The sequence below is a fragment of the Nelumbo lutea genome, chromosome 5 (assembly GCF_056320005.1).
Source record: "Nelumbo lutea isolate HS-2025 chromosome 5, American lotus-T2T, whole genome shotgun sequence".
In the NCBI taxonomy this organism is placed as follows: Eukaryota; Viridiplantae; Streptophyta; class Magnoliopsida; order Proteales; family Nelumbonaceae; genus Nelumbo; species Nelumbo lutea.
In genome coordinates, this window is record NC_142688.1 from 29,806,537 (window position 1) to 29,832,987 (window position 26,451).

At 35.4% G+C, this 26,451-nt stretch overlaps 2 protein-coding genes and 1 long non-coding RNA gene across 3 annotated transcripts; 2 read left to right on the top strand and 1 right to left on the bottom strand.

The window, feature by feature from the left end:
• Positions 1-253: 253 nt before the first annotated feature.
• LOC148851364 (low affinity sulfate transporter 3-like) lies at positions 254-10,635 on the top strand. Its single transcript, XM_088943497.1, has 12 exons — positions 254-729; positions 844-892; positions 984-1,191; positions 1,331-1,505; positions 1,663-1,728; positions 1,833-2,063; positions 2,189-2,315; positions 2,474-2,760; positions 5,078-5,271; positions 5,342-5,442; positions 5,550-5,626; positions 10,338-10,635. Exons 1-12 carry the CDS (start codon positions 394-396, stop codon positions 10,485-10,487), a joined length of 2,001 nt encoding a protein of 666 aa, XP_088799623.1. The 5' UTR covers positions 254-393; the 3' UTR covers positions 10,488-10,635.
• LOC148851365 (uncharacterized) lies at positions 4,909-7,138 on the bottom strand. The gene is made up of 2 exons (XR_016098973.1): positions 6,790-7,138; positions 4,909-5,283 (listed from the first exon to the last, which is right to left on the bottom strand). It is a non-coding gene; the product is annotated as an uncharacterized LOC148851365 (long non-coding RNA).
• Positions 10,636-17,015: 6,380 nt separating the features above from the next.
• Positions 17,016-24,893, top strand: LOC148851366 (low affinity sulfate transporter 3-like). Its single transcript, XM_088943028.1, has 12 exons — positions 17,016-17,583; positions 17,688-17,736; positions 17,837-18,044; positions 18,266-18,440; positions 18,582-18,647; positions 18,752-18,982; positions 19,108-19,234; positions 19,390-19,676; positions 22,113-22,306; positions 22,411-22,508; positions 22,630-22,706; positions 24,453-24,893. The coding sequence occupies exons 1-12, from the start codon at positions 17,266-17,268 to the stop codon at positions 24,600-24,602; spliced, it is 1,980 nt and encodes a 659-aa protein (XP_088799154.1). The 5' UTR covers positions 17,016-17,265; the 3' UTR covers positions 24,603-24,893.
• Positions 24,894-26,451: the final 1,558 nt, after the last annotated feature.

Sequence of the window (26,451 nt, forward strand, 5' to 3'; positions counted from 1 at the left end):
TAGTGGTTGCATTAATATCCTCTATGTACCGACCTTTGCACGTGCAGGGCATTACTAGCTAGTAGGTTCTAAATGCGAGTACTAGACATTCAATGGTTTTTAATTTGCGTGTTTTCAACATCATTGGTAATTTGTATTCTCCATTGTGCCTAGTAAAGCTGATAACTTTTAAGGTCCTATATTCTGGACAAGTAATTCCGTCCAGCCTTAATTTCTTTCTTGAAGCTGATTTCAGTTTTCACGGCACTAGACTGAGTGAACCTAGCTATCCTTTTCCAACATACAGAGTCGTGCCATCCATGCACCTATATAGAATCAACTTTTGCTTCTCTCTAAGACAATCGGTTACTACTTGAGAGGGAAAAAGCTCCCTCAGTTCTTCCAAACCCTTCAATGTTGAAACAATTAACAATGGGTTCATTGGGCAATGAAACCTATGGAGTGGAAGAGCAGCCCGACGTCGAGGATAACCGTCGGGCTGAGAGGGCTCGGTGGGTGCTCAATACTCCTGAGCCACCAAGTTCATGGCATCAGCTGAAGCAGACTGTTTTTCCAAGAGCACAGAAGTTGCGTTCATCTTTCAGCCAGAAAAGAGGTGGTTATATATGTCTACTCTCCGTTTTGAAGAGCATATTTCCTATTCTCCAATGGGGTCGGAATTATACGGCAACAAAGTTCAAGAATGATTTGATGGCAGGTTTAACGCTTGCCAGCCTTAGCATTCCACAGGTATATATAATATATATAAGAAGGTGTCCTATTTAATCTGTGCTTTCCAAAGCTATATATCTACTTCTTCCTGTAAGTTGTTCATTTTCTCTTAAAATCTAAAATTTCTTGTAGAGTATTGGGTATGCAAGCCTAGCCAAGCTTGACCCTCAATATGGCCTCTGTAAGTACCTGTAGTTTCATCTTATATCTAGCTATTATGATTTGAATAAATGTTTTGATTAATTTTTACTTGGGTCTTTCTCTATATCTAGACACAAGTGTTGTTCCGCCTCTGGTTTACTCTTTAATGGGGAGCTCCAGAGAGATAGCCATCGGACCGGTGGCCATTGTCTCTATGCTACTGTCGTCCTTGGTTCAGAAAGTAGTAGATCCTGTGGCTGATCCTACGGCTTACAGAAAGTTCGTGATCACAGCGACCCTCTTCGCTGGTTTCTTCCAAACTGCTTTTGGACTGTTCAGGTAGGTATTCATTTTCTACCGGTTAGCTCACTTGGGCCTAGCTCCCATTTTGCTTTTTCATTGTTCCAGCTCCTAGCTATCGATCGATCGACCAACATCTTAATTAATTCATAAAACAAATGGATTGACCGCCACGCAGGTTGGGGTTTCTTGTCGATTTCCTCTCGCATGCTGCCATTGTTGGGTTCATGGCAGGTGCTGCAATTGTTATAGGATTGCAACAGCTCAAGGGGCTTCTTGGGATCGATCACTTCACCAATAAAACTGATGTGATCTCTGTCTTGGTGGCGGTTTTTAGGTCAATTCGTCATCCAGTAAGGAAACCAACCTGCGATTCTTCTTCTTGTGGTTGTTTTTATGCATCTGTGAAGCGATGAAGGCTAGTTAATTAATTTTGAGAGTAGCTACAAGTTTATATTTTATGTTAAGCCAGCATTTTTTATTTATTTTTCTTGTGTCTGATACCTGCAGTGGAGCCCCCTTAATTTTGTTCTCGGGTGTTCATTCCTGATTTTCATCCTAGCCATGAGATTTGTGGTAAGCAATTAACATCTGTTAACTTCATGCAAGCATCTATATATTATTAATTAATTGTTTTATATGAAATATTCAATCCCGGTGCTAATACGATTCACGTACAGGGTAGAAAAAACAGGAAACTCTTTTGGGTACCAGCTCTTGCTCCTCTCATATCTGTTGTATTGTCCACGCTTATAGTCTTCGTCACGAGAGCGGATAAACATGGAGTTAAGATTATAAAACACCTCGAAGGAGGAATTAATCCAAGCTCGGTGAAGGAGATAGAGTTCAACGGCCCACACGTTGGAGAAGCGGCCAAAATTGGGTTAATTTCTGCCATCATTGCTCTCACGGTGTGTGTTGTTACATATATAGCTCCTCTAGAGAGTAGAATATTAATTTAACATTTCTTACTCCTTATTTTATTAACAGTAGTAGGTAGTTGGCGTCACAACCCTTAATTTAATTTAATTTTCAGGAAGCCATTGCGGTTGGGAGATCGTTTGCATCAGTAAGAGGATACCAACTTGATGGAAATAAAGAGATGGTAGCCATGGGAGTCATGAACATTGCAGGCTCTCTAACTTCTTGTTATGTAGCCACTGGTCAGTACTCAGTACTAGTACTAGTAGTGGATCACCATATTATATATATATATATATAGTTGCTTACTTTCTTTTATATGATCAATTAATTAATTAGAATTGACCATCGATGATGGGTTTAATTGGCTTATGGATTAATAAATATATTGTATACGTAGGTTCATTCTCACGCACGGCCGTGAATTTCAGCGCGGGTTGCCAAACAGTGGTCTCAAACATAGTAATGGCCATTGCGGTGTTGGTCGCACTGCAGATACTGACTACTCTCCTATATTTCACGCCTATCGCCATCCTTGCTTCAATTATTCTTTCCGCCCTTCCTGGCCTTATTGACTTCAACGAAGCCTACAACATCTGGAAGGTCGATAAACTGGATTTCCTCTCTTGCATTGGAGCGTTCTTCGGGGTCTTGTTTGGATCCGTCGAGATCGGCCTTCTCGTTGCGGTATAATTTTCTTCGCACATTGTTAATTGGAATTTGGATCGAAGACATCATCAATATATATTGCTAATTAAATAAGCATGAAGCCACCGTATGCCTACGTACATACATATATACGTATTTGTGTGTGTATTCTGTATGTATTTTATGCAGAAAATTAAAAATAAAAATAGAAATAGAAATCATCATTTTTAACAACATTGGAATTAATGATAGAGAAATGATATGAGCCCTTAAACCATAATAAGATTTAAGGATGTAAGTGCAAGGTATCAGAAACTGGGACTTTAATTATATCATTACTACTTCACGTACTGTTGGACTTTTTGTTTTGATCTACCCTTCAATAGTTTCATGGATATAAACCGAATCTCGTCCACATACAATGAATATGGGAAGCAGGGAAAACTGGCGATTTAGATAATAAAGTGGAACTGCAATGATGGTGATCCCTGTCAGAGAAAAAGCTAGCTTCTTCTACTATTTAATTAATATATTTTCTTGATTGTGCATTAAATAATGAATGCTAAATTATCCAATGGTTTCGATTTCTTTGGTCAATGCTTACTTTAATCTGTAGATATAGGTAGTGGTGGTGGCTTCATCTTTGGTCCATCATTTTGGACCACCAGACCGGATTCGGTAAGTCTATGATGTATGCTTATAAGTAAAAAAGATTAGGTTTCTGATTCTATTATAGATGCTTTCCATCTATTACAGATGGATTGAAGATGCTTTCCAAATTAAGGACGACCTCATAAGAAGCATATGACATCAGTTGAGGGATTTGATCTGTTAATTGGGTTGCAGAATATGTCATTAAATTTAAATAAAAGTATTAAGAATAGAGATTCTAGTGGGGCGGACAGAGTCGCATGAGAGAGAATCGTTGGTTTTAGTCTTTTGGCTAGAGCACTATCTAATTGGCTGATTCCATGGCAATTGAGAAAGGGACCTCACATGAAGGGTCAGTTTTTTATGCTGGATACAAAGCTCTCAGACCGGATTTCCTCCTCACAGATCATGCCTCACATCAAACTCACAGCAATTATACATCGGAAATATCACATATTCCTAAATGCATGGCAATAATTAATGTACTATAAGGTTGATCATGTGAAATGCATTCTGTGAGGAGAATATCTAAATTCTAAAGTCCCCCTGATTCTAATCAAAATTAGGCAAGTGATTGTCCCCTCTATTATGAGTCCCTTGTTGATATGACCACCCTCTACTTCATTCATTTATTTAATTTGTTTATACTTTTTTTATATAATTAATTATTGAGAAGGAAATTCTGTTATTTTAAAAGAGTAATCGAAAATCGAGTAGGGCTTTAGGTATACCATACTTGTAGTTTTAATTTTATATTCTTGTCCCTTATTCTTATTAATTAATAACCTATCAGAATTTGTCCACTGTCAAAAAAATAAATAAATAAATAAATAACACTGTTAGAATTATTCTATCACCGATTCCGTTCCTCTGTTTTTAAGTAAAGACTAGCGGAGGGATCCTACTTGGTAGGGGTTGGAGTGTAACTGTTGATCCGTTGATTTGGTCTTTGGTCAATAACCGTTAAATTGGTCAACAATCAATTGACTTGAGTGGTCGAACTATCAATCCATTGACCCGTTCAATGATTTTTTACTATTTTTTTTTATGTTTTTCATTGGGAACCATCTAGGCAACCGATTCCGTTTTATTCTAATCTCAGCCTCTAGCAAAAAATCGTTGAATCGGTCAATGGCTCATTGCCCCAAGCGGTCGAACTATTGACCCGTTCAATGGTTTTTAATCTTTTTTTATTTTTTATTTAATTTTTGTTGTCAGAACAGGCCATCCGTTTGAACCGAATAGTTGAACCATTGACCCGAAAACCAGTGGCTAGAATAGTTCCGTCTTCAGGTTGTATGAGTCACATGCTCGAATGATGGGCTGGGGCTGGTGTCACCATCTGAGACAAGATTAGCCGGAGACAAAAACCATGCACACTGTACTGAGTTTCCCATCACGTGTGAATACACTATTGTTCAATATATACATTATAAATACATATAAAATATGTATGTATACAAATATGTACAATATAAATACATACAAAATGTAAGGTTTTGCACTCTACTTATTTGTATTCTTTTCAAACTGATCTTAATAGAAAAAATAGAAGGGAGGAAAGAAATAAATCATTAATTGTTTAAAAAATTTAAGTACAATTAATAATGGAAATTGTTATGATATATCTTCATGATCGAAGAATTAAGCATCTGAAAGTTTCAATTATAGACGGCTTGATCATGCATGGTTGTGGAGATTGCAGGTAACCATTTCCATCGGAAAGATCATACTAAATGGCATTCGACCAAGCATGGAAATCCTGGGACAGCTCCCGACAACTGATATTTTCTGTAGCACCAATCAGTATCCCATGGCTGTCAAAATTTCAGGCACCTTGATAATTCGCATTCACTCTTCCTACCTTTGTTTCGCTAATGCCAATTTCATCCGAGAAAGGTTAGCTCCTGTCTGTACAAGAGAGAGAGAGAATATATATATTATAATTAACAAGCCCTTTGTTTTTTAGGATAATGAGGTGGGTTAAAGAAGATGGTGGTGAAGAAGGAGAAAAGGAAGCAAATGAAAATACAAAAATGAGGATTCAAGTACTAATATTTGACATGTCTAGTAAGTTCTAACAGTCTATATCTCCATTACCAACTACTGAAACACTTTTAAGCCTCAAATTAATATTTATCTTGTCACTGACTTGTTTTTTGGGCTTCTGGTAATAGACTTGATGAACATCGATACATCAGGAATCCTTGCATTAGAAGTGCTTCACAAGGAGTTGGTCTCCCATGGTATAGAGGTAAATTTTCAAATCTTATATTTACATCTGTAAGACCTAGCTGCATTCTTTGGTTTTTTATATTATATTCTTAGGTCATGATTGGGAGTGCTTAAAATAAGTGCTTAATCAAAATAAGTGATTATTTTGGCGGGGATCACACCATTAAGCATTTATTGATGTTTGGGAAATAAATCCAAAATAAATACTTATTTTAATTTTAAAAAATAAGGATTTATTTTTTAAGCCCAAAGTTCTAGCTTTTTTATTAAGGCCCTATTTAATGATTAAGTATTTGTTAAAATAAATATTTGTTTGACGAGTAATTTTTAAAAGTACTTATTTTAACAACCCTTTAGGCTGTTTGATAACTCACTTTTTCAAATATCTTATTATGTTTTTAAGTATTTATTGGGGTGAGAATGTTTGATAAGCTATTTCCCAATAAGTACTTATATTTATTTAAATGACAATTTTAGCCCTCTCCATCTCATACTTCTTTATTTTCTTTAGAATTCCCAAAAATCCACTATTCATTATCTTCATCACGACACAGAACCAAGCAGCGGTGAATTCATTCTCCACCTTCCACCATTCCATCTTCCTTGATCAGTCCAAACCAATAATAATAAATGCAAATCAAATAATTTCTAACCAACTTTCCATTGTAGATCTCACGGATTCTGCATCAAAACCAATAGATAACAACGATCAAACAATTGAAGCAACAACTACACAGCCAAATCAACAACGCTCTTTGAGACATGAGGCCACTGAAATTACTTATTAGATAACTAAATTCCACTCACAAAACCAACAATCGGTGATAAAAAAGACCGAAGAGCATGGAAATTCGACTTTCGGAAGAAGAGCTGTGTAGTGAAAAAAATCCCTTTTCTTTGAAAAAAAAAGAAAAGAAAAATGAGAGTTTGCAAAAACAGTGTTGGAGCTGCAAAAGAAAATGACAGAAACCTAACTCTTATTCTCCACCTAAATCCCGTGATTTGTATAACCATCAGATATTGAACACATAAAACATGTAGATCAATACATAAACCCTAACCCGAAATTTCCTGCAGAATTTTGTACAAATACCAGCTTGAAAGCAACAACAGCACAAAAAATCAAACCTATTTTCTTCATAAATAAAAAAGAGGGAATTGAATAAAAAATTGGAAACTCACCGATGCTTTGAGGAGGAAGGAACAGCAAATCTCTACTCAACAATACCAAATCCTCCTTCACCAAATGGATCTCACCTTAGAATTCAGGAAAGCAAGGAAAAAAACAAACAAAATGAGATTTACTTGAAAACATTTGGAAACCCAGCAGACGAAAAGGGATACAGCAGTGGTCGGTTATTCTTCCATGAAGTCCAAGGATGCAGCTCAGAAGCTGCAGCAATGACTCAGCCATCTCTCTCTCTCTCTCTCTCCCCGTTGGCTGTATTATACACCCAACTCCGCCGGCAAGAACAACTGTATTATACTGCGAACGGTGTTGGACCTGCAAGAACGGCTGTATTATACACCCAACAGGGACAGGTTTGACCCATTCGAATGAAAAAGTACTTCTTTAAAAAGTGTTGAAAAAAAGCCACATCTATGTCACTTTTTTAAGAAGTATTTTTTTTAATAATAAATACTTCTTACCCTCTTTTTTATCAAACACCCATAAATACTTAAAAACCACTTAATGTATAGTCCCATGTCTTAAAAATACTTATTTAAATAAGTACTTCTTTTAAGTGTTCTTAAACAACGCCTAAGTGCTCATATAATAAGCACTTATTCAAATTTGTTCTCCCATGATTGTTCTTGGTAAATTTTTAGAATACTAATTATACCCTTTTACAAAGGCACTATTATAAAAGTAATTTTATGAAAAATACTTTTATGAAAGTAAAGTATTTTTATAAAAGCACTTTTATGAAAGTACTTTTACAAAAACACTTTTATGAAAATACATTTAATTTATAAAAATTGCTTTTATGAAAGCATTTTTAGGAAAGTACTTTTATATAAAAACACTTTTATGAAAGTACTTGTATAAAAACACTTTTACGAAAGTACTTTTATAAAAATACTTTTATGAAAGCACTTTTAGGAAAGCACTATATGAAAGTACTTTTATAAAAATACTTTTCGGAAATATTTTTATTATAAAAGCACTTTTTGGAAGTACTTTTATGAAAGCACTTATATGAAAATACTTTTACAGAAGTAATTTGTAAAAGTATTTTTTACGGAAGTACTTCTAATAAAAGTGCCTTTATAAAAGCACTTTTATCAAAGTACTCTTATTTATTCACTTTGGATTGGATATTTTGAAAATTTAAAAGAACAAAAGAGTCACAATTGCTTATTGGAGAAAAAAAACCACCAAACTCCTAATATGAAATAAGTGCTTATTTTTTAAAATAAACACTTGAAAAAGATGAATACTAAATCTAAATAAGTATTTATTCGAATAAACACTTGTTTTAACATGAGCACTCCCAAACATGGCCTTAAAGTCATTTAAAGGTTTGTTTGTTGTCTTTTTGAGGTATACAATAATCATATAATCAAATATTTAGGGATATAGATACGTTGGGGAGATGGTAACCTACTTTGTTAGGGTGTTTTAAATTTTAAAATGCTTTTAAAATCTTAAAGGTTTTGTGGGTATCTTGTGATTTGAATCCTTTGCTTGGGCTTGTGTATGTCCGTGAGGTGCCTTATGAGTTAATGATACTCTTGAGCCTTAATCACATGGGTGGGCCAGCCTACGTCTGGGTCATGTCACATGGGGCCTTTCTCCCAAGTCCCAACCTCTTGGGCACAGGGCACCATTTGCTTCCTACTAGGCTTTCGCACTGTATGTACGCTTCTACCATCTGAAAGAAGCATGCATTGATGCATATGCATCTCTCCATCAAGTAATTAAAATTTCTTAAATAACTAAATTGGTTTTCAACGTGTGTAGAGAATAATAGTTAAAAAACACGCCAAAAAAATAAAGTTTGACCTGTATTTCCATGGGTTCCACTGTTTATACCTTATAGGGTTGTCAATTGACTCCAAAACTCTGACATCTCATTTCACATTCAATTCATTATCATCATCGCCAATGCCTTATCACAATTATATGGGGTTGGTTGCATGAATCTTATTTCACTAATATTTTGTTTTATTTAAAACCATATTCACTATTATATAATTAGTGCTTAATTCATGTTTTATTATTTGTATTCATGTTCTTTTTGATTTACCCTTAGTTCTTCTAGCCCTTTCTATTTGTAACAAATTGCTTCTTTTAATTGGAGTTGCCAGTGATCCTCTATACACATGAACAAACCATCTTAGCCTCTCTCTCTCTCTCTCTCTCTCTCTTCCTATTTTATCATTTACTGGAGTTATTCCTAATTTTCTATGGATGTATTCATTCCTGATCATATATTTCTAGTGTTCCATTCATACGTCTTAGCATTCGGATTTCTACCATACCCATTTTCTAAATATGTTGTTTTTTGATTGCCCAACACTCTATTCCATACAACATAGCTGACTTTACATTTGTTTCATAGAATTTTCTTTTTAATCTAAGTGGTGTTCTCCTATCGCACAAAAGCCTAGATATACCCCTTCATTTTGCCCAACCCCCTCTAATTCTATGGGTGACAACATCTTCCTCAGTCTCTCCCTTGTTATGAATTATTAAACCAAGATATTAAAAATACTCACATTGAGTTATCTCTTGGTCTTCAATCCCAAGTGTGTCCTGATTTATAGTCCTATTATTACTAAACTTACATGTCATATATTTTATTTTAATTGTACTTATTTATATAACAAATGGATTTATATTTTATAATTATATTTGTACACATTTATGCTAAATGTTATGTTAAATCTGAAGGTTTGAGTGACTTATATAAATCCAATATTAAGCACAACACAATGGATGTAGATTAAATCTGAATTTGATATAAATCCAATATATCAGATTTTGGATCAGATTCGAATTCATAGATTTTTTATAACAGGATCCAATCTGAATCGGATCCTATTACACCCCTAACTGTATATAGTAATATAGAACTACGGACGATGCATCTTGACATTGCTTATTCTTCACCTATATGGAGGCGACTATGTGACTCTTCCTATGTTATTTTTTTTTTTGTTTTTACTCTTTAATTGCAAAATTCGATTTACACAAAAGATCATGCATGTGTTCTCTCTCTCCTTTTTCCTTCATTTTTTTTCCTTTATATTTTTGCTTCCAATTCTTAAGACTATATTTGATTGCAGTGTAATTTTATTTGCATTAGTACAAATGCATGGAAGTGCAAATGTAAAAAATACAAATTCTCATTTATTTTTGGTTTGAATTTTATTTTATTCTGCTTCATGTCTTAATTTACTTCATTTGTATTGAAACCAAACAAAACAAGCTAAAATTTGAAACAAAAATTGGTCAGAATTTACACTCAAATCATTTGCACTGCCATGATTTTGCATCACTACAAATTTATTTGCATTGCAACCAAACACCCCCATAAAAAGTCTAAACCTGAAATACAACCATTCTATATTGATATTTTGTTACTCATACCTATGCACTGTTGCAAATGAACTAGCTCTCCTAGTAAATGAAGTGAGGCGTTTAGTTTATTGAATTACATATACGTATGAAGTGCCTTTCTGCTTGTATATTTAACTATTTATAAAACCTATTTGTGATGCAGTTAGCCATAGCCAACCCTTGCTGGCACGTTATTCACAAGCTAAAGTTAGCCAAGTTTGTGGATAAAATTGGAGGACGATCGCTCTTCCTTACCATTGGTGAAGCTGTGGATACATGTCTTGGGTCTAAGATGATTAACCTTAAGTTTTAGGGCACAAACTTCTAGCTACAAACTAAGTACTCTTGTTAAGGCCTTAAGGGCTTTTATGTAGTGTGTGTTTGTACACGTGCGTGCAACTATGTATTTAGTATTTACCTATTTTTAACGGTAATTCAGAAGGGTGATTGTTTGATCTTTAGGCCCTAAAATTGAAGCCAATATCAGTTCTTACTCCATGAAAACTGAAGCACATCTTTCCAAAGTTAAGGATTCATGGTAAAAACTTATCCGGGTAAATATAAATCTAAAAAAAGAACATAGATTTCTTAGTCAATGGGAACCATTCCTACTGGCCATGCCACTCCCCCCTCTCTCAAAATCCAAAAACAAACACTCCCTTAGTTTATATTTCTATAAAATCCAGGACCTAAAGATGGCTTAGGTAGACTGCCTATCGAATTTATAAAGACATATACCTACATCCGATATCAGTCCATTATAGATGACATGTTATTATTATGTTAGATATACTTATTTGGTTAACACTATATGAAGTTGATCATAAAATGATGCAATGTTATAATCTCGGGATGAAAAGCAAGAAAAAATGGGTTCAAGTATAGGAGTTAGGTCCATTTCTACTCCCCCTCACAAGATCATTGGGTAATGGTGAAGTCTGGGATTTACTATTTGTATCGCTCTGTGTAAGTGGTTATGTAACCGATCCTGCGCGAACATGCCAATATTCTGTGAAGTAAATATAATTTGATCCACCAATATTAGGATGCATGTAGGGTGATTAAGTCGAGTTTAAGGCCAACTTGATCCCAATTATATACGCTCAAGAATTCAGAGCTTGGAGAAAATCCAATTTGGGATCAAAATCCGAGTTTGTCAATCCAAAATTAAACGGAACCCAATACTACTTGGGCTGTTTTTATGGGACAGATTCGACAAAGGAAAGACATTATATCGAAAAACTCTTTTGTTTTTTTTTTTTTGATAGAATAACGGAAAACTCTTAACCAATGCAAAGGTATCATAAAAGTGGTAACAAACCACCAGGTGGTATGCATCAAAATTTACGGCAGCTTTCTACGTCAAAGTTAAAACCGATGGAGCTTAACCAAAGAAAGCGAAGCAGCTAGTGAGGTAAATTAGGATCGGCACTTGAAAGTTGAATGATATTTTATTATTTTTTGAATAATTAGATCCAGTGTGGTTTTGCGGCAAATACGTTGTCAATATGCATAGTATGAATTGCTTTGAATGGAAAACAAATCAGTTAATTCGAGGTTCAAATCAGATGTTATTTCGAGACTATATACTTCTCTTCAAGTTCCATGTTCTTAACGCTGCTGCCTTTGGTTAAGATGCAAATACAAAAATGTAAGTAACATTAAGGTGGTGTTCTTTTTTTTGGATTTTGAGAGGGGGGAAATTACTCAATGGAATTTTCATTCCCATTGACAAAAAATGGTATATTCTTTTTTCAGATTTATGTAAGGAACATGGAAAGTTTATTTTGAGAAGGGTGAAATTAAGTATATTTTCTAGGTAAGTAATACCTATCTCCTATTTGGGTAAATAACTTTTCCCACCTCAGGGGAAAGTTGCCAAACACTTGAATGAGACAAAAATGCCTCTTATAATAATGGATTTTATAACTAAAATGGTCATTGTCTTGTTTGCATAGGAAATAAAAGAACCTGGGTAAATGCCCCTTACCCGGGTAACTGTTTTGGATAAATAACTTACCCAAAAGCGAGTGGGGCCTAAGTGTTTTTGAACAGTTCAATTGTGTGGACTGGATTTCAAGACCCTAAAGCTGTGTTTGGTTTGAAAAAAAAAAGTTAGGGAAAAGAAGGGAAAGGTGTGGAAAGTGAAGGTTTTCTCACCTTTCCTTTCCTTATCTTTCCTTCAAACCAAACATAACCTAGATGTATGGATTTCATTTGCACATGAACAGTACAAATGTGAAGGCAAAGTTGTAAGTATTTGGTTGTTTAAATTGAAGCAAATGCAATTTGCACATGCATCGAGGACATTTTAGTAACCATTTTCCTTGTTTAAAACCACCATAATATCCAATCCCATCAAAACCTTGCAACTTCATTAAAACCAGGAGAAGATTGAACTCCATTAAAAATAAAACTAAAAGAACGTGGAACTCTTACTGAGTTAATTCTGCTTCCAGGCCCTATTAAGATACTAAGTTCGATCCACCAAGTTTCACTAACCTAAGAAATTAGAATACGAATCTGTTATATTTCACAGTAGGAGAGAGTAAAATCTCTACGTTGCAACTCCTATAGGAGAGAGTCAAATGTATCTGTTACGTTTCAGAATAAAAAAGAATGAAATCTCTAGGTTTAGACTTATCTTGTGACACGTGTAAATAGGAGGTGTCAATTAGGCTGAATTTGGTCTAATCCGATCCAGTTCAATATGAACCCATTACAAATGGACTTAGTCCAATCCAGTCCATAAATATTTTGGATCGTCTTGGACCGCTCCAGTTCAATGTCTGGACCATCCAATTTGTTCAAATTCATGTTAATTTAGATTGGTTCCAACACAAATCTGATCCATTGACACCTGTGTTCTTAGCTTCGATCAATGGGATTAGATATTGGCTCAATCCAATATAAATTCATTATAGATGGACAAGGTCCAATTTAATATGTTTTATTGATCGGTCCAATCCGTCTAAATTAAATATGTTTACTTTATTGGTCCATCCAAATTAATTTTGATTTGGTCGGATTCCAACCCAAAACCAGTCTATTGAGACTCTTATCTGTAAACTGGTTATGTGCTGAAATGTAAGAGAGTGAAATCTCCAGGATCAAACGTGTATATTACCTTAGCTTAGAGTATCGGCCAATATATATGATATCTTTCTCCGCCAAGCTATTTGCAATTGCTGATGACAAACTGAGAGGGTGCTTCTGAGTAGATCATCTAGCTCCCTACTTTCAAGTGATAGTGTGCAGGGAACTCTCTCACCTAAGTCTTGTTTACTGAAGTGGAACCCAACCCCCCCCAATCCCCGAACCAGAACCAACTAAAAAAGGAGTGTTGGAACCAACTAAAAAAGGAGTGTTGCAGCCTTAGTTAATAAGAACTCTGCTCACGCCTACTCACAATACACTATCCATTTATCCAGTGTTGAGTCAAGAATTAAGGGAATAGTAATTGGTACCCAAAATTTGATCGGGAGTAAAGCCAAATATTGCTCGGTTTAGTGTCTCTCCATAGGTCACTCGTCAGAGATCAACGTTTTCTATTCATCGGAAATTAAGCATAGACGGCTGAGATGAAGAACGGTTGTGCACATTCTTTCTTTTTACTCAAAGAGATCTGTAAAGAGCAAAGAAAGGAGACTCGTCCGACAAGTTGCAGATGAGATGACCATTGAGGTTTGGGATGGTTGAAGGTCGATGAGAGCAAGTAGGTAGCTTGTGAATTTACCTCAACCATCGATGCAAGCAAAGTTCAATTCAATTTTTTCAAACTTTTGCATCTATTGTCAATGCAAACTTCTAACATAATAGTATATTTGCATTGATTTACAATACATATTTCCATCTCAAGAATCAAGACCAACCCAAAAGTCATTCTCATCTTGTGAATCAAAATTGCAATTTTCAGCATCAATGTGCCAAACGCATGCGATATTGTTTCTAGCTAGGAATCAGAAAATCTAGAAATGGTTCTTTTGTCAAATTAAAAATACACAGAAAGGATGTTATTAGTTATTACACAGTAATTACTTATTACCAAACTCAACAACCCGGATGCCCCCACGAGCTGGACAGATTAAACTATCTTAATTTCCATCATATTAAACAACTGGCAACGAGTCTATTCTATTGTAAATTTGAATGTATGCTCTGTATGACAAGGTGTTTCCAATGCACACTGAGATGTGCATGTGTGGTGCCCCACAGCTGGGGTGCTGATGTGATCTCGTGTTATATAGCTTATAAGGCGTAATGAATGATTTTCTCTCTTTCCAGAAAAAAGGATGCCACGTAGTATTTTTTTTTTCTCGCTGACCTATAAATGTAGTTGAGCTGTTTGAATTTTTTTTATATTTGAAAAGAGATTGTTTTATATATGGGGATAAGTAGACTGTACTTATGAATTTATAATATTTTTCATGGATGAAAAATAAAAAAGAAGAAAAATAGTAAAAAAGTAGTATCAATGCACCAAATAAATATCTTGTCAACAAAATACATTCCAACACCCTACCAATATAATCTAATATCTATGCATCTGTTTGACATTGATGGTGTTGTTTCAAAAAACGGTAACACATCAGCGCCATGATGAAAAAAACGGTGCTCTAGGAAATACTTATTTGTTTGGAACCATTTTTTTTTCATAAAAACAATGCTCCAAGCCACACCTTGGAAATCGAGAAAACATGGTTTGGAGTAATGCCGAATTTAATGTTTTCTCAAATTGCAACTCCTTGTTGCCAATGAGGATGTGATGTGGCAATGTCTTGGACTTCCTATAATGGGTACTAGTGCTGAAAACAGACATGGAACACTTATAACAATAGAAAAGTGTCATTGTTGCTCCAAGAAACATTCTACCTAACAGCATTGTTTCCAAACAGAAAAAAAGACACCATTTTCTCAGACAACAAAAAATGGTGCTTCCAAACCACATATCAGTAGCATCATTTTCTAAGAAAACGGTACTATATCTACAGCATTGATGCCAAACATATACTACATTACCTCCACAAACTGGACAGATAAAAGCATCATTTGATCATATATATTAAACAACTAGCGACTAGCCTACTCTATTGTAATTTTCATATTATAGCTCACATCAGTGCCCCACAACATCCTAAAGTATATCCCAACCGTGTACTAACATCTCTCAGTGGCAAGTATGGGAGATGTTTCCAATGCACATTGAGATGTTCATGTGGGGCGCCCCACAGGTGGGGTGTGGATGTGATCTCGTGTTATATAGCTTATAAGAGGTGTATAAATCAAGAACATTTACGTTTAAGTAATGAATGATTTTCTCTCTTTCCAATAAAAAATGGATGTCATATAGTTTTTTTTTTTTTACCTTTTTTTTTGTAAATACATTGCAGCTCAATGTAGAATTCTGAATTTCAACTCCCCTTACTCTATTAGAAGCCCCCCCCACCCCTATAAACCATATCCTGCCAGTAGATTTGGCATCAATCCACGGTCAGGATTCATCCCCCTTGTACAAGTGGGGCTAAAAATTTCTGACTTGGATTGATCAGTCACTCTCTATTTTTTTTTTCTTGCTGTCCTATAAATGCAATTGAACTGTTTGAATTTTTTATATTTGAAAAGAGATTTTTTTATATATTTACTCCTATAAACTTATAATTTTTTTTCATGGATGAAGAATAAAGAAAAAGGAAAATAGAAAAAAATAGTATGCACCATACAAAGAGGAATTTGGATATCCTGTCAATAAAATGCATTTCAATACCCTACTGATCATCTAATACCGTACATCTCATATGTGGCAATTTACACTTTTATGATTGCTCCTAGTAGGACCTAGCTCGCAGCCGTACATCTCATATGTGGCAATTTACACTTTTATGATTGCTCCTAGTAGGACCTAGCTCGCAGCCTAAGCCCAAGAAAGTGTAAAGTTGGGTCTGAAGCTTAGGTTTCAAAATAAAACTGGATGTGTAAGTAGCATTGTAGTCATTTCCTATCCATGGTTCAAATTGAAATGGGGGCATTGTCTTTTTGTTCCATGACGACAAACTCCTACATTTATATCTATTACTGCATAAACAATGTACATGTGGTCTCCTAATTTGGTCCAGCATCCTGATTTTCTTTTTACATTTTTATCTTCTTTGGCTTTTCCAAACTCCAAAGTATGAACCCACTTCTACAAAACAATTTTAATAACATATCTATATTAATTTATTAAAGTTTTGAGATTTTTTTTTTTTTTGTCACTTCAGCTAGGTCTGGGTCCTTCAATATGCTAGACGGTATATAATGCCGATGCCCGCCTTTGGCCTCACGTCCAGATCACCCTCAAAAGCTTTATTCCATTTATTTCTCTCTCCACTAACCCTTTTCTAGGAATGGCACGTGTATATACACGTGTCACTCGAGTGATAAAAAGGACGGAATTGTTGGACCATTTGTCGTTTTTGCTTTGGTATTGAAAATTATTTCCTTTTAACATCATTCCTGGTTTTCATTATTATATTCATGGTTTTCAAATCTGGACCGGACCGGATGATTGGACCAGAAAACTTGGGATAATCGATTCCGTTTCACCTAAAAATTAACCATTGTTTGGCCAAAACTCAAAAGTCGTTGATTTGATCAGTGGCCAACTGAATTATGCAGTCGAAGCGTTGATCGGAAAAATGATTTTTGACTTTTTTTTTTTTTATAGAACGATTCCCTGTTCGATCCGGTTTTAAAAATCTTGATTAATTATATATCATCCCGTTTATGTACCAGAACCAACCTTTGCACGTGCGAGGCATAACTGGTAGCTTGAAATTCAAATGATCACTTAAAATTCAAATGTACCGCATTTTCTCAGTTTTAACTTTTAAGGTCCCATATTCTCGACAAGTAAGAAGTATTCAGCCTTTCTCTCTCCGAACTTTCATTTTCATGGTGTAAGACTGAGTAAGCGAGTAAGCCTAACCATTTCCGACTTGCAGAGTCATGCCATCCATGCGCTTAGAATCAACTTTTGCTTCTCTCAGACAAGCGGTTAGTACTTGAGAGAGAGAAATCTCTCTCGGTTCTTCCAAACCCTTCAAACAACAACTATGGGATCATTGGCCGCCGATGAGACCTGTGGTGTCCAAGAGCAGCCCGACGTCGAGGACAGCAGTCGGGCTGTGAGGGCTCAGTGGGTGCTCAATACTCCTGAGCCACCAGGTGCATGGCGTGAGCTGAAGCAAACCGTTTTTCACAGAGCAAACAAGCTGCGTTCATCTTGCAGCCAGAAAGGTGGTTCGAAATGTGTACTCTCAGTTTTGAAGAACATATTTCCTATTCTCCATTGGGGTCGGAATTATAAGGCAACAAAGTTCAAGAATGATTTGATGGCGGGTTTAACGCTTGCCAGCCTCAGCATTCCACAGGTATATATATATAGGAAAAAGTCCTGCTTTGTATTTTCCGATTAAAGCTAGCTAGCTTCTTCTTGTGTTCTTCATTTTCTCTCAACATCTTAAATTTCTTGTAGAGTATTGGGTACGCAAGTCTAGCGAAGCTTGATCCTCAATATGGCCTCTGTAAGTAGTACTTGTAGTTTCAATTTAAATCTAGCTAGCTAGCTATTATGATTTGAATAAAAATATTTTGATATTTGGGTCTGCTCTATATCGATCATAGATACAAGTGTCGTTCCGCCTCTGGTTTACTCTTTAATGGGAAGCTCCAGAGAGATAGCCATCGGTCCGGTGGCCGTGGTCTCTATGCTACTGTCGTCCTTGGTTCAGAAAGTAATAGATCCTGTGGCTGATCCTACGGCTTACAGAAACTTTGTGATCACTGTGACCTTCTTCGCCGGTTTCTTTCAAGCTGTTTTTGGGCTGTTCAGGTGATGAGTTATATCACATGGCAGTGTTTGTTGTATTTTGTTCTTTGTTATTTTGGTTTCAGTTTTAATTTATCATGTTGTAACTGGATAACCACACGATACCTCATGTACAAACATCAATGAAATACAACAAATCCATTTCTTATTCTTCCAAACCCTTCATCTTTTATGGTATCAGAATCAGATTCACTTGGGCCTCCCATTTTTCTTCATCTTCACAGGTTGGGCTTTCTTGTCGATTTCCTCTCGCATGCTGCCATCGTTGGGTTCATGGCAGGTGCTGCAATTGTTATAGGATTGCAGCAATTGAAGGGGATTCTTGGAATCGACCACTTTACAAATAAAACTGATGTGATCTCTGTCATGGAGGCGGTTTTGAGGTCACTTCATCACCCAGTAAGGAAACCAACCTGTGTTTTTCTTTTTATTTTTTTGGTCTGTGAGGGCTAGTTAATTCTGAAAGTAGCTACAAGTTTATATTTTATGTTAATTATGCTAGCTAATTTTTTTTTTCTTTCTTGTGTCTGATACCTGCAGTGGAGCCCCCTTAATTTTGTTCTCGGGTGCTCATTCCTGGTTCTCATCATGGCCATGAGATTTGTGGTAAGCAATTAACATCTGTTAATTTCATGCAAGCATCTATATATTATTAATTAATTGTTTTATATGAAATATTCAAACCCGGTCCCAATACAATTCATGTACAGGGCAGAAAAAACAAGAAACTCTTTTGGGTACCAGCTCTTGCTCCTCTCATATCTGTTGTATTGTCCACGCTTATAGTCTTCGTCACGAGAGCGGATAAACATGGAGTTAAGATTATAAAACACCTCGAAGGAGGAATTAATCCAAGCTCGGTGAAGGAGATAGAGTTCAACGGCCCACACGTTGGAGAAGCGGCCAAAATTGGGTTAATTTCTGCCATCATTGCTCTCACGGTGTGTGTTGTTACATATATAGCTCCTCTAGAGAGTAGAATATTAATTTAACATTTCTTACTCCTTATTTTATTAACAGTAGTAGGTAGTTGGCGTCACAACCCTTAATTTAATTTAATTTTCAGGAAGCCATTGCGGTTGGGAGATCGTTTGCATCAGTAAGAGGATACCAACTTGATGGAAATAAAGAGATGGTAGCCATGGGAGTCATGAACATTGCAGGCTCTCTAACTTCTTGTTATGTAGCCACTGGTCAGTACTCAGTACTAGTACTAGTAGTGGATCACCATATTATATATATATATAGTTTCTTACTTTCTTTTATATGATCAATTAATTAATTAGAATTGACCATCGATGATGGGTTTAATTGGCTTACTGGATTAATAAATATATTGTATACGTAGGTTCATTCTCACGCACGGCCGTGAATTTCAGCGCGGGTTGCCAAACAGTGGTCTCAAACATAGTAATGGCCATTGCGGTGTTGGTCGCACTGCAGATACTGACTACTCTCCTATATTTCACGCCTATCGCCATCCTTGCTTCAATTATTCTTTCCGCCCTTCCTGGCCTTATTGACTTCAACGAAGCCTACAACATCTGGAAGGTCGATAAACTGGATTTCCTCTCTTGCATTGGAGCGTTCTTCGGGGTCTTGTTTGGATCCGTCGAGATCGGCCTTCTCGTTGCGGTATAATTTTCTTCGCACATTGTTATGCGTATGTACATAAATACGTACTGTATATGTTTATACTTTATACGTACGTATTTGTGTATGTATTTTGTATTTATGCAGAGTACTAAGGTTCAGTTTCGAAAGAATACAAATACACTTAAATATGTACAGTGCAAATACCATGGTTTTTAAAACCGAACCGGTCAGGGGTTCGGTTACTGGTTCGAGCGGTCTAACCATTTGACCCGAATGGTTGGCCTGTCCTCACAAAAAAAATAAAAAATTTTAAAAAAATAAAAAAAAATGGTCAAAACTGTTTGAACAGTTCAAATAATTAACCAGCTGATTCAACGATTTATTGACCAAAATCAACGGTTTTGAGGAAAAATGGAACCATAATCGATTCCCGGCTTTTCTGGTTCAACCGTCCAATCCAATCCAGTTTTGAGAACCATGGCAAATATATACAAAATAATATAAAACTGTTTACTCTACAAATTTATATTTGTACTCCTTCCAAACTAGAACTTAAAAAGAAAAAAAAAAAAAAAAAAAGAACATTCTTAACAAGTTGATGTGTCTTCGTCAATACATCAATCAAAGAACAACAATATATCGTTGAGGAATGACAGAGCAGTGAGTCCTTTTAACGAGAGGAGGATTCAAGCCTTCAAGGATGCAAGTGCATTAGTGCAACAGAAACTTCTGGGCCATCTTACATTTTATTCTCACGCCTACTCGATCATGCTTCCTACTTTATATGCCTACTATTCAACTTTGGTTTTCATCCATCCTTCTGTGGTTAATTATTTCATGGATATATTGCAAATGTTGTCCAGATACAATGAATGTAGGAGGGTAGAAATGGGAATTGAGATAAACTTTGAAAGTGGAGTTGCAGTAACAGCACCCTGGCAGAGAAAAAAGCTTCATGTAATATTCCAACATAGATTTGACTTGTGCATCATTAATGAATGCAAAATGGGTTCTTTGTCAATGCTTACTTTAAGGATAAATGAGCCCCACCTGCTAGCTAGTTTTTGCAAGTAGATACGAAGTGGTGACTCCATCTTGATCCGTCCAAAATGGGCACTTTTGGACCACCAGATTTGGTAGGTCCCTCCTTGTATCAATTTGCCTCCCTTCAAAGAAATTCTAAGGGGGTTGTTCCTCCACTTAGAGTAAAAAGATTCGATACATACGTCCCTGATGTTTATATGTAACTAAGTAGAAATATTAGATTCCTGATTCTAACATAGATGGATGAAAGATGCTTTCCAAAGTAGGACATCAGAAGGGGCATATGACATCAAGATTTTGAGCCATTTGATCTGTTAATGGGCTTGCTTGCAGAATACCATTAATTTTGAACAAAATAGTATAAGAATAGCGACTCTAGTGGGGTGGTCGAATAGTCGGATGAGAGAGAATCATGGGTTTTAGGCTTTTTTCGGCCAAGAGCTAGCCCAAGACCACTAACTATTCATCTCCTCATTGGACCACAGGACCAGATACCCCTCCTGCTCATGTAGGGCACTATCTCTATCTTCTTCTCTTTACCCCCATTCCTCCATTGGGATAAGTGTGCTCCAATGTTTTGGTGATTGATTCCATGAGAATGATACCTCACATGTAGGTAAATGATCGCCCCCTCTATTATGAGTCCCTCCTTGATAACACCCCTTCATTCATTTATTAATTAATTTATTTAATAATTGAGAAGGAACTTTAATTTCCTAAAAAAAATAATCGATTTTTTTTTTTCCTTTTGATGGGTTATTGGAAATTGTTGAATGTGGCAATAGGTATACCATGCTTCCAGATTTAGTCTTACATTTTTGTCCCTTATTCTTAATTTCTTATTGTTAATGCATAACGATTTGTCTTTCATTTTCAAGTAAAGATGATGGCGTAGGTATCTTCATACAAGACTCCTAGCTAACAAGATGTCACATGTCTCATATATAATATATTCAATAGTCAGTCAAGCAAACTTGGTTTATCTGATGACCCACAGATGAATGGACCCCATTCATGAAAAACAAAACAAAAAAGAAAACCAACATCGTTCGACCTTATTGATTTTGTGTTATTTGTTCGTGAGAAGTAAGATGATTCGATCCCCACAAAGAGTGTGGATATACTAAAAGCAGAAAACCTGCAACCCAATGTGCGGCTGGATTCTATGCTCTTAACAAATTTACACTGCAAACAGACAGACTCTATGTCTGAACAACATGACCAATTAATACAGGTTCGAGATAATTAGAGTCACTGGAAGAAGAATTCTATCGACCCTACATTGTTCATCGCAAACAGTGAAATAATGGAAATTATTGTACTGTTGTGATATCTACATTATTGAAGAATAAGCATTTGAGTAACAACAAATGAACAAATTGAAAATTTCAATTATACACGGCTTGATGATCATGGTTGTGGACATTGCAGGTAACCATTTCATTTGGAAAGGTGATACTAAATGCCATTCGACCAAGCATGGAATTCCTGGGACAGCTCCCTGGAACTGATATTTTTTGTAGCACCAATCAGTATCCTATGGCTGTTAAGATTTCAGGCACTTTGATAATTCGTATTCAGTCTTCCTACTTTTGTTTTGCCAATGCCAATTTCATCCGAGAAAGGTTAGTTTGTATCTGTACAATACAAGAGGGTGAGAGAGAGAGAGAGAGAGAGAGAGAGATGTAAGTGCGTCAACAATAGGCCTTTTTGTCTTTGTTTGTTTCAGGATAATGAGGTGGGTTAAAGAAGATAGTGAAGAAGGAGAAGAGGAAGCTAATGGAAATACGAAAATGAGAGCTCAAGTACTAATACTTGACATGTCGAGTAAGTTATGCTAATCCATATCTCCATTACCAACCACTATATATTGACATTTTTAAGCCATTAATTTCAGTATTTATTTTGTCACTGATTGGTTTGTTCTTTGCTGGGCTTCTCGTGACAGACTTGATGAACATCGACACGTCAGGAATCATTGTATTAGAAGAGCTTCATAAGGAGTTGGTTTCTCGTGGTATAGAGGTAAGGTTTCAAGCAAATCTTATATTTACATCTGTAAGACCTAGCTGCATTTTCTTGTGTTTTATATTACTTAAAAGTGTTTTTTGATAAACTTAATTTTGTCTTCTTTTGGTGTATAAAATAATCATAGAATAAAAATAATCTAGGATTTAGTAATTTATTTATCATAGCATTCAGCCGTTGGGAAGCCGATAACCTACTTATGTTATAGGGTGTTAAATTTATAGGACTACTAGTAGAATAGGAGGGGCTGCAAATCAGATTTTTGAGGGTGATTGCAATCCAAAAATCCTTAAATTTAAACTGCTTCTTTTTTTAGTTGATAATATTTAAAATAATGTTTTTAAAATATTTAAGGTTTTAAAAAGGTTTTGTTGTTGAGGAGATAGATGCTTATAAGACCAAGGCTCGCTATTTTCTTTATCCCAAATTGCCTACGAAAAGTAGATTTTTAAGCAAATGAGTAAACTCTCTCTAGTCCCTACCAAAACAAATGAAGATTTTTAAGTGGCATAACATAACCCTCAAAATTAAGAATGCAAGTCGGGTTGAGGCTTATTGAAATTTTGATAAAATCCCTTGCACCTTAACCCTCAATTCATGTGAATGTTTCATCTACAAATCTGCGCGGGTGAATTCATCAAGCATTCAGGTAAGCTCGTGGTATGCTTTTCCACGTGAACCTGAGTGGTATTGGCTCTTCGGCCCATGCCGGTTAGCTAGGTGGCATTTTGAGTTAATGATACTCCTGGACTAAGTGGGCCTTTCATGCGAGACCATCTACCTCTCGGTCATCTGGGCCTTTCCCCCAAGTCCCAACTCCTTGGATATGGGTGTCAATTAGACAGAATTTGGTCTAAAATCTGATCCAGTCCAATATGAGTCCATAACAGATGGATCAGGCCTAATCCAATCCGATGAATACTCTGGATCTGTTTGGATCAATTCAAGTCAAACCCAAACTTGGTTCATTGACACCTGTATTCTTATCTTCTATCAATGGATCAGTTATTGGTTCAATCCAACCAATCTAATATAAATCCATTATGGATGGATCAGGTCCAACCTAATTCAATAAATACTTTGGACAATTAAGTCTGGACTGGTCCAATCCAATACATCTTATTGGTCTGTCAAATCCATCCAAATTGATTTTGATTTAAACATGACCCAACCCAAAACCAGTCCATTGACACCTCTACTTCCAGATATTAAGGCTAGAAATAACAGGGACCATGCCTGGCATTAATTAAATTAGTATTGAACATGTTTAGGAAATGGTTAAAGAACTAAGAAGTAAAATTTCATGGGATTATAAAGGCTGCATTTGGTAGTGATGTAAATCAAGAACCGATGTAAAATTTACATCGGTTCGGTTTTGTAGGTGTTTTGAAGGAGCGTGTAACTATGATCAACATAAAACTCCATTCTGATTCAGTTTTGCATGTGTTTGGATGGAGTGGAATTTTATGTCGATAATCGATGTAAAATCTCATCAAGCATAAAGTTTTATATCGATAAAACATTTTACACTGATGATGTTTTACATTGATTCCAAATGCAGTCAAAAGTACAAGCCAAAAAACAATAAAGTTTAAATTGTATATATTTTCATGAATCCCACTGTGTATAACAATAATATAGTTGATGCATCTTGTTTAATTAATAATGGAGGGATTGCTTTGTTTAGTTAATTACATGTATGAAGTACGTCTGGTGGATTGATAAAACCTATTTGTGATGCAGTTAGCCATAGCGAACCCTTGCTGGAACATTATTCACAAGCTAAAGTTAGCCAAGTTTGTGGATAAAATTGGAGGAGGATGCTTCTTCCTTACCATTGGTGAAGCTGTGAATACATGTCTTGGGTCGAAGATGGTTAATCTTAAGTTTTAGCTTCTAGGGGACAAACTTCTAGTTACCAAAAAAAAAAAAAATGCTGAAGTACTCTAATTTTCGCAGTGGGTGTGTGTACGCACTCGCGTGCAAGTATGTATTTAGTATTTACCTATATATGTTTAAGCCTACAAGGGTAAGGCAGGAGGGTGACTGTTTGGACGTTGGATCACATCCCTTACCATGTATACCAAGGAATGCAACAAACCAAAATAATAAGTTGTACTTTATATATTAAAACTTCGGACCTGGTTGTACTAAGCAATGCTCGTCTGCTTCTATTTCTACCAAGTATCAATTTTATAGATTTTATTTATAAATCAGGATCAGTTTGGAAAAGAGTGCAAATACAAATATATACAGTGCAAATAATGTAAAATACAAAGTTTTTTATTATACATTTTTATATTTGTACTCCTTCCTAACTGAACCTCAAGTTCATATTTGTATCAAGGATGTGCTTCATTTATCATAATTAGTTGCGAATCTGAGTCCATCAATATAAGCAACTTCGGATTCATGGGGCTATGCATAGACTCAGTTTGGAAGGAATACAAAGATAAATATGTACAGTATAAATACATACAAAGTATAAGATTAATACAAATACATACAAAATAATATAAAATATAAGATTTTACACTGTACATATTCATATTTGTACTACTTTCAAACTGAGAAAGATTTACATACTTGAGAATTGGACTGAATTTGGACCGATGAAGCAAATTCAGTTTGACCCACCAATATTAGGGTGCAAGTTAGGCTGATTGACTCGACTTTAAGGCCAATTTCAGCCCAATTCTAAGCTCTTCTTATTTTGGGTGGAGCCCAATTTTAAGCTCAAGACTTTAGGCTTGGACATAATCTATAGTGTTTGTAAATTCGTTGGCCCAGCTGATCAGACCATTAAAACTGTCACCCAGTCATAATAACATTTCGACTCAACTTCAAACCTGCCAATAGCTTAAAAAGCCATTAATACAGAAACATCAGTACCTAAACAACGGGTAACATGTTACAAACTATTTTATCGGTATTACATATGGAAGCCATAATTTTATCTTTGATTATCGAGCCACTATTTTTGTCAAAATAAAACAAATTTTGACCTCAAAATGGTGCAGCCTCCGGCTTGAATTTTAAAATTCTGATCCAATTTAATATCAAAACCCGAATTTGTCTTGTCAATCTAAATGAAACTTCAATCCAATACAAGTCAAGCCGGAATCAGGCATTGTGCCAGTTCTGGCTTCTATTTATTTATTATTTATTTATAAATAGTGATTTTTTTATTAATAAGAATAATAAAAGGCTACACAACATGGGGCAGCTCTCCCTAGGAATCACTAAAATAAAAAGAAAACAACCCGCTTTTTTTCAAAGGCCTATTTGCACCAGCAACGTGGCCCTCATTACGCCAACCAATTCATCACAAAAATTTGCTTCTCTTAAAAATATAGAAGTATTGGATGTTGAAGCTTTTTTTTAATGTATAAACACGATAGCACTCAGCAATCACATCTGCGCAACCCCTTTCAAACTATTATCACTAGTTTTGAATCATCCTCTATAATTAGGGTGTCATTCGTATTTGAAAATCTAATTTCTATTTTAAGATTCTACAAATTGAAATTGAATTCATACATGACTTGATTCTATTCGAAAAATATTTGAATTTGATCGATTATTTAATAGTTATATGTATTATATAAAAAATATTTAATTATCATATATAATTTGTCTATATAATTAAATTATATAAATAATTATTATATTTATCAATTTTATATAAATAAAATATTTATTTTATATATTTATTAATTACTAAAAATAATTAATTGGTCGA

Coding starts and splice junctions, on each gene's coding strand:
- LOC148851364 (XM_088943497.1), top strand. CDS start 394: ATGTTGAAACAATTAACAATGGGTTCATTGGGCAATGAAACCTATGGA. Junction 5,272..5,341: donor GCCAATTTCATCCGAGAAAG/GTTAGCTCCTGT, acceptor TTTGTTTTTTAG/GATAATGAGGTGGGTTAAAG. Junction 5,627..10,337: donor TGGTCTCCCATGGTATAGAG/GTAAATTTTCAA, acceptor TTTGTGATGCAG/TTAGCCATAGCCAACCCTTG.
- LOC148851366 (XM_088943028.1), top strand. CDS start 17,266: ATGGGATCATTGGCCGCCGATGAGACCTGTGGTGTCCAAGAGCAGCCC. Junction 18,045..18,265: donor GCTGTTTTTGGGCTGTTCAG/GTGATGAGTTAT, acceptor TCATCTTCACAG/GTTGGGCTTTCTTGTCGATT. Junction 19,235..19,389: donor TTCTTGTTATGTAGCCACTG/GTCAGTACTCAG, acceptor TTGTATACGTAG/GTTCATTCTCACGCACGGCC.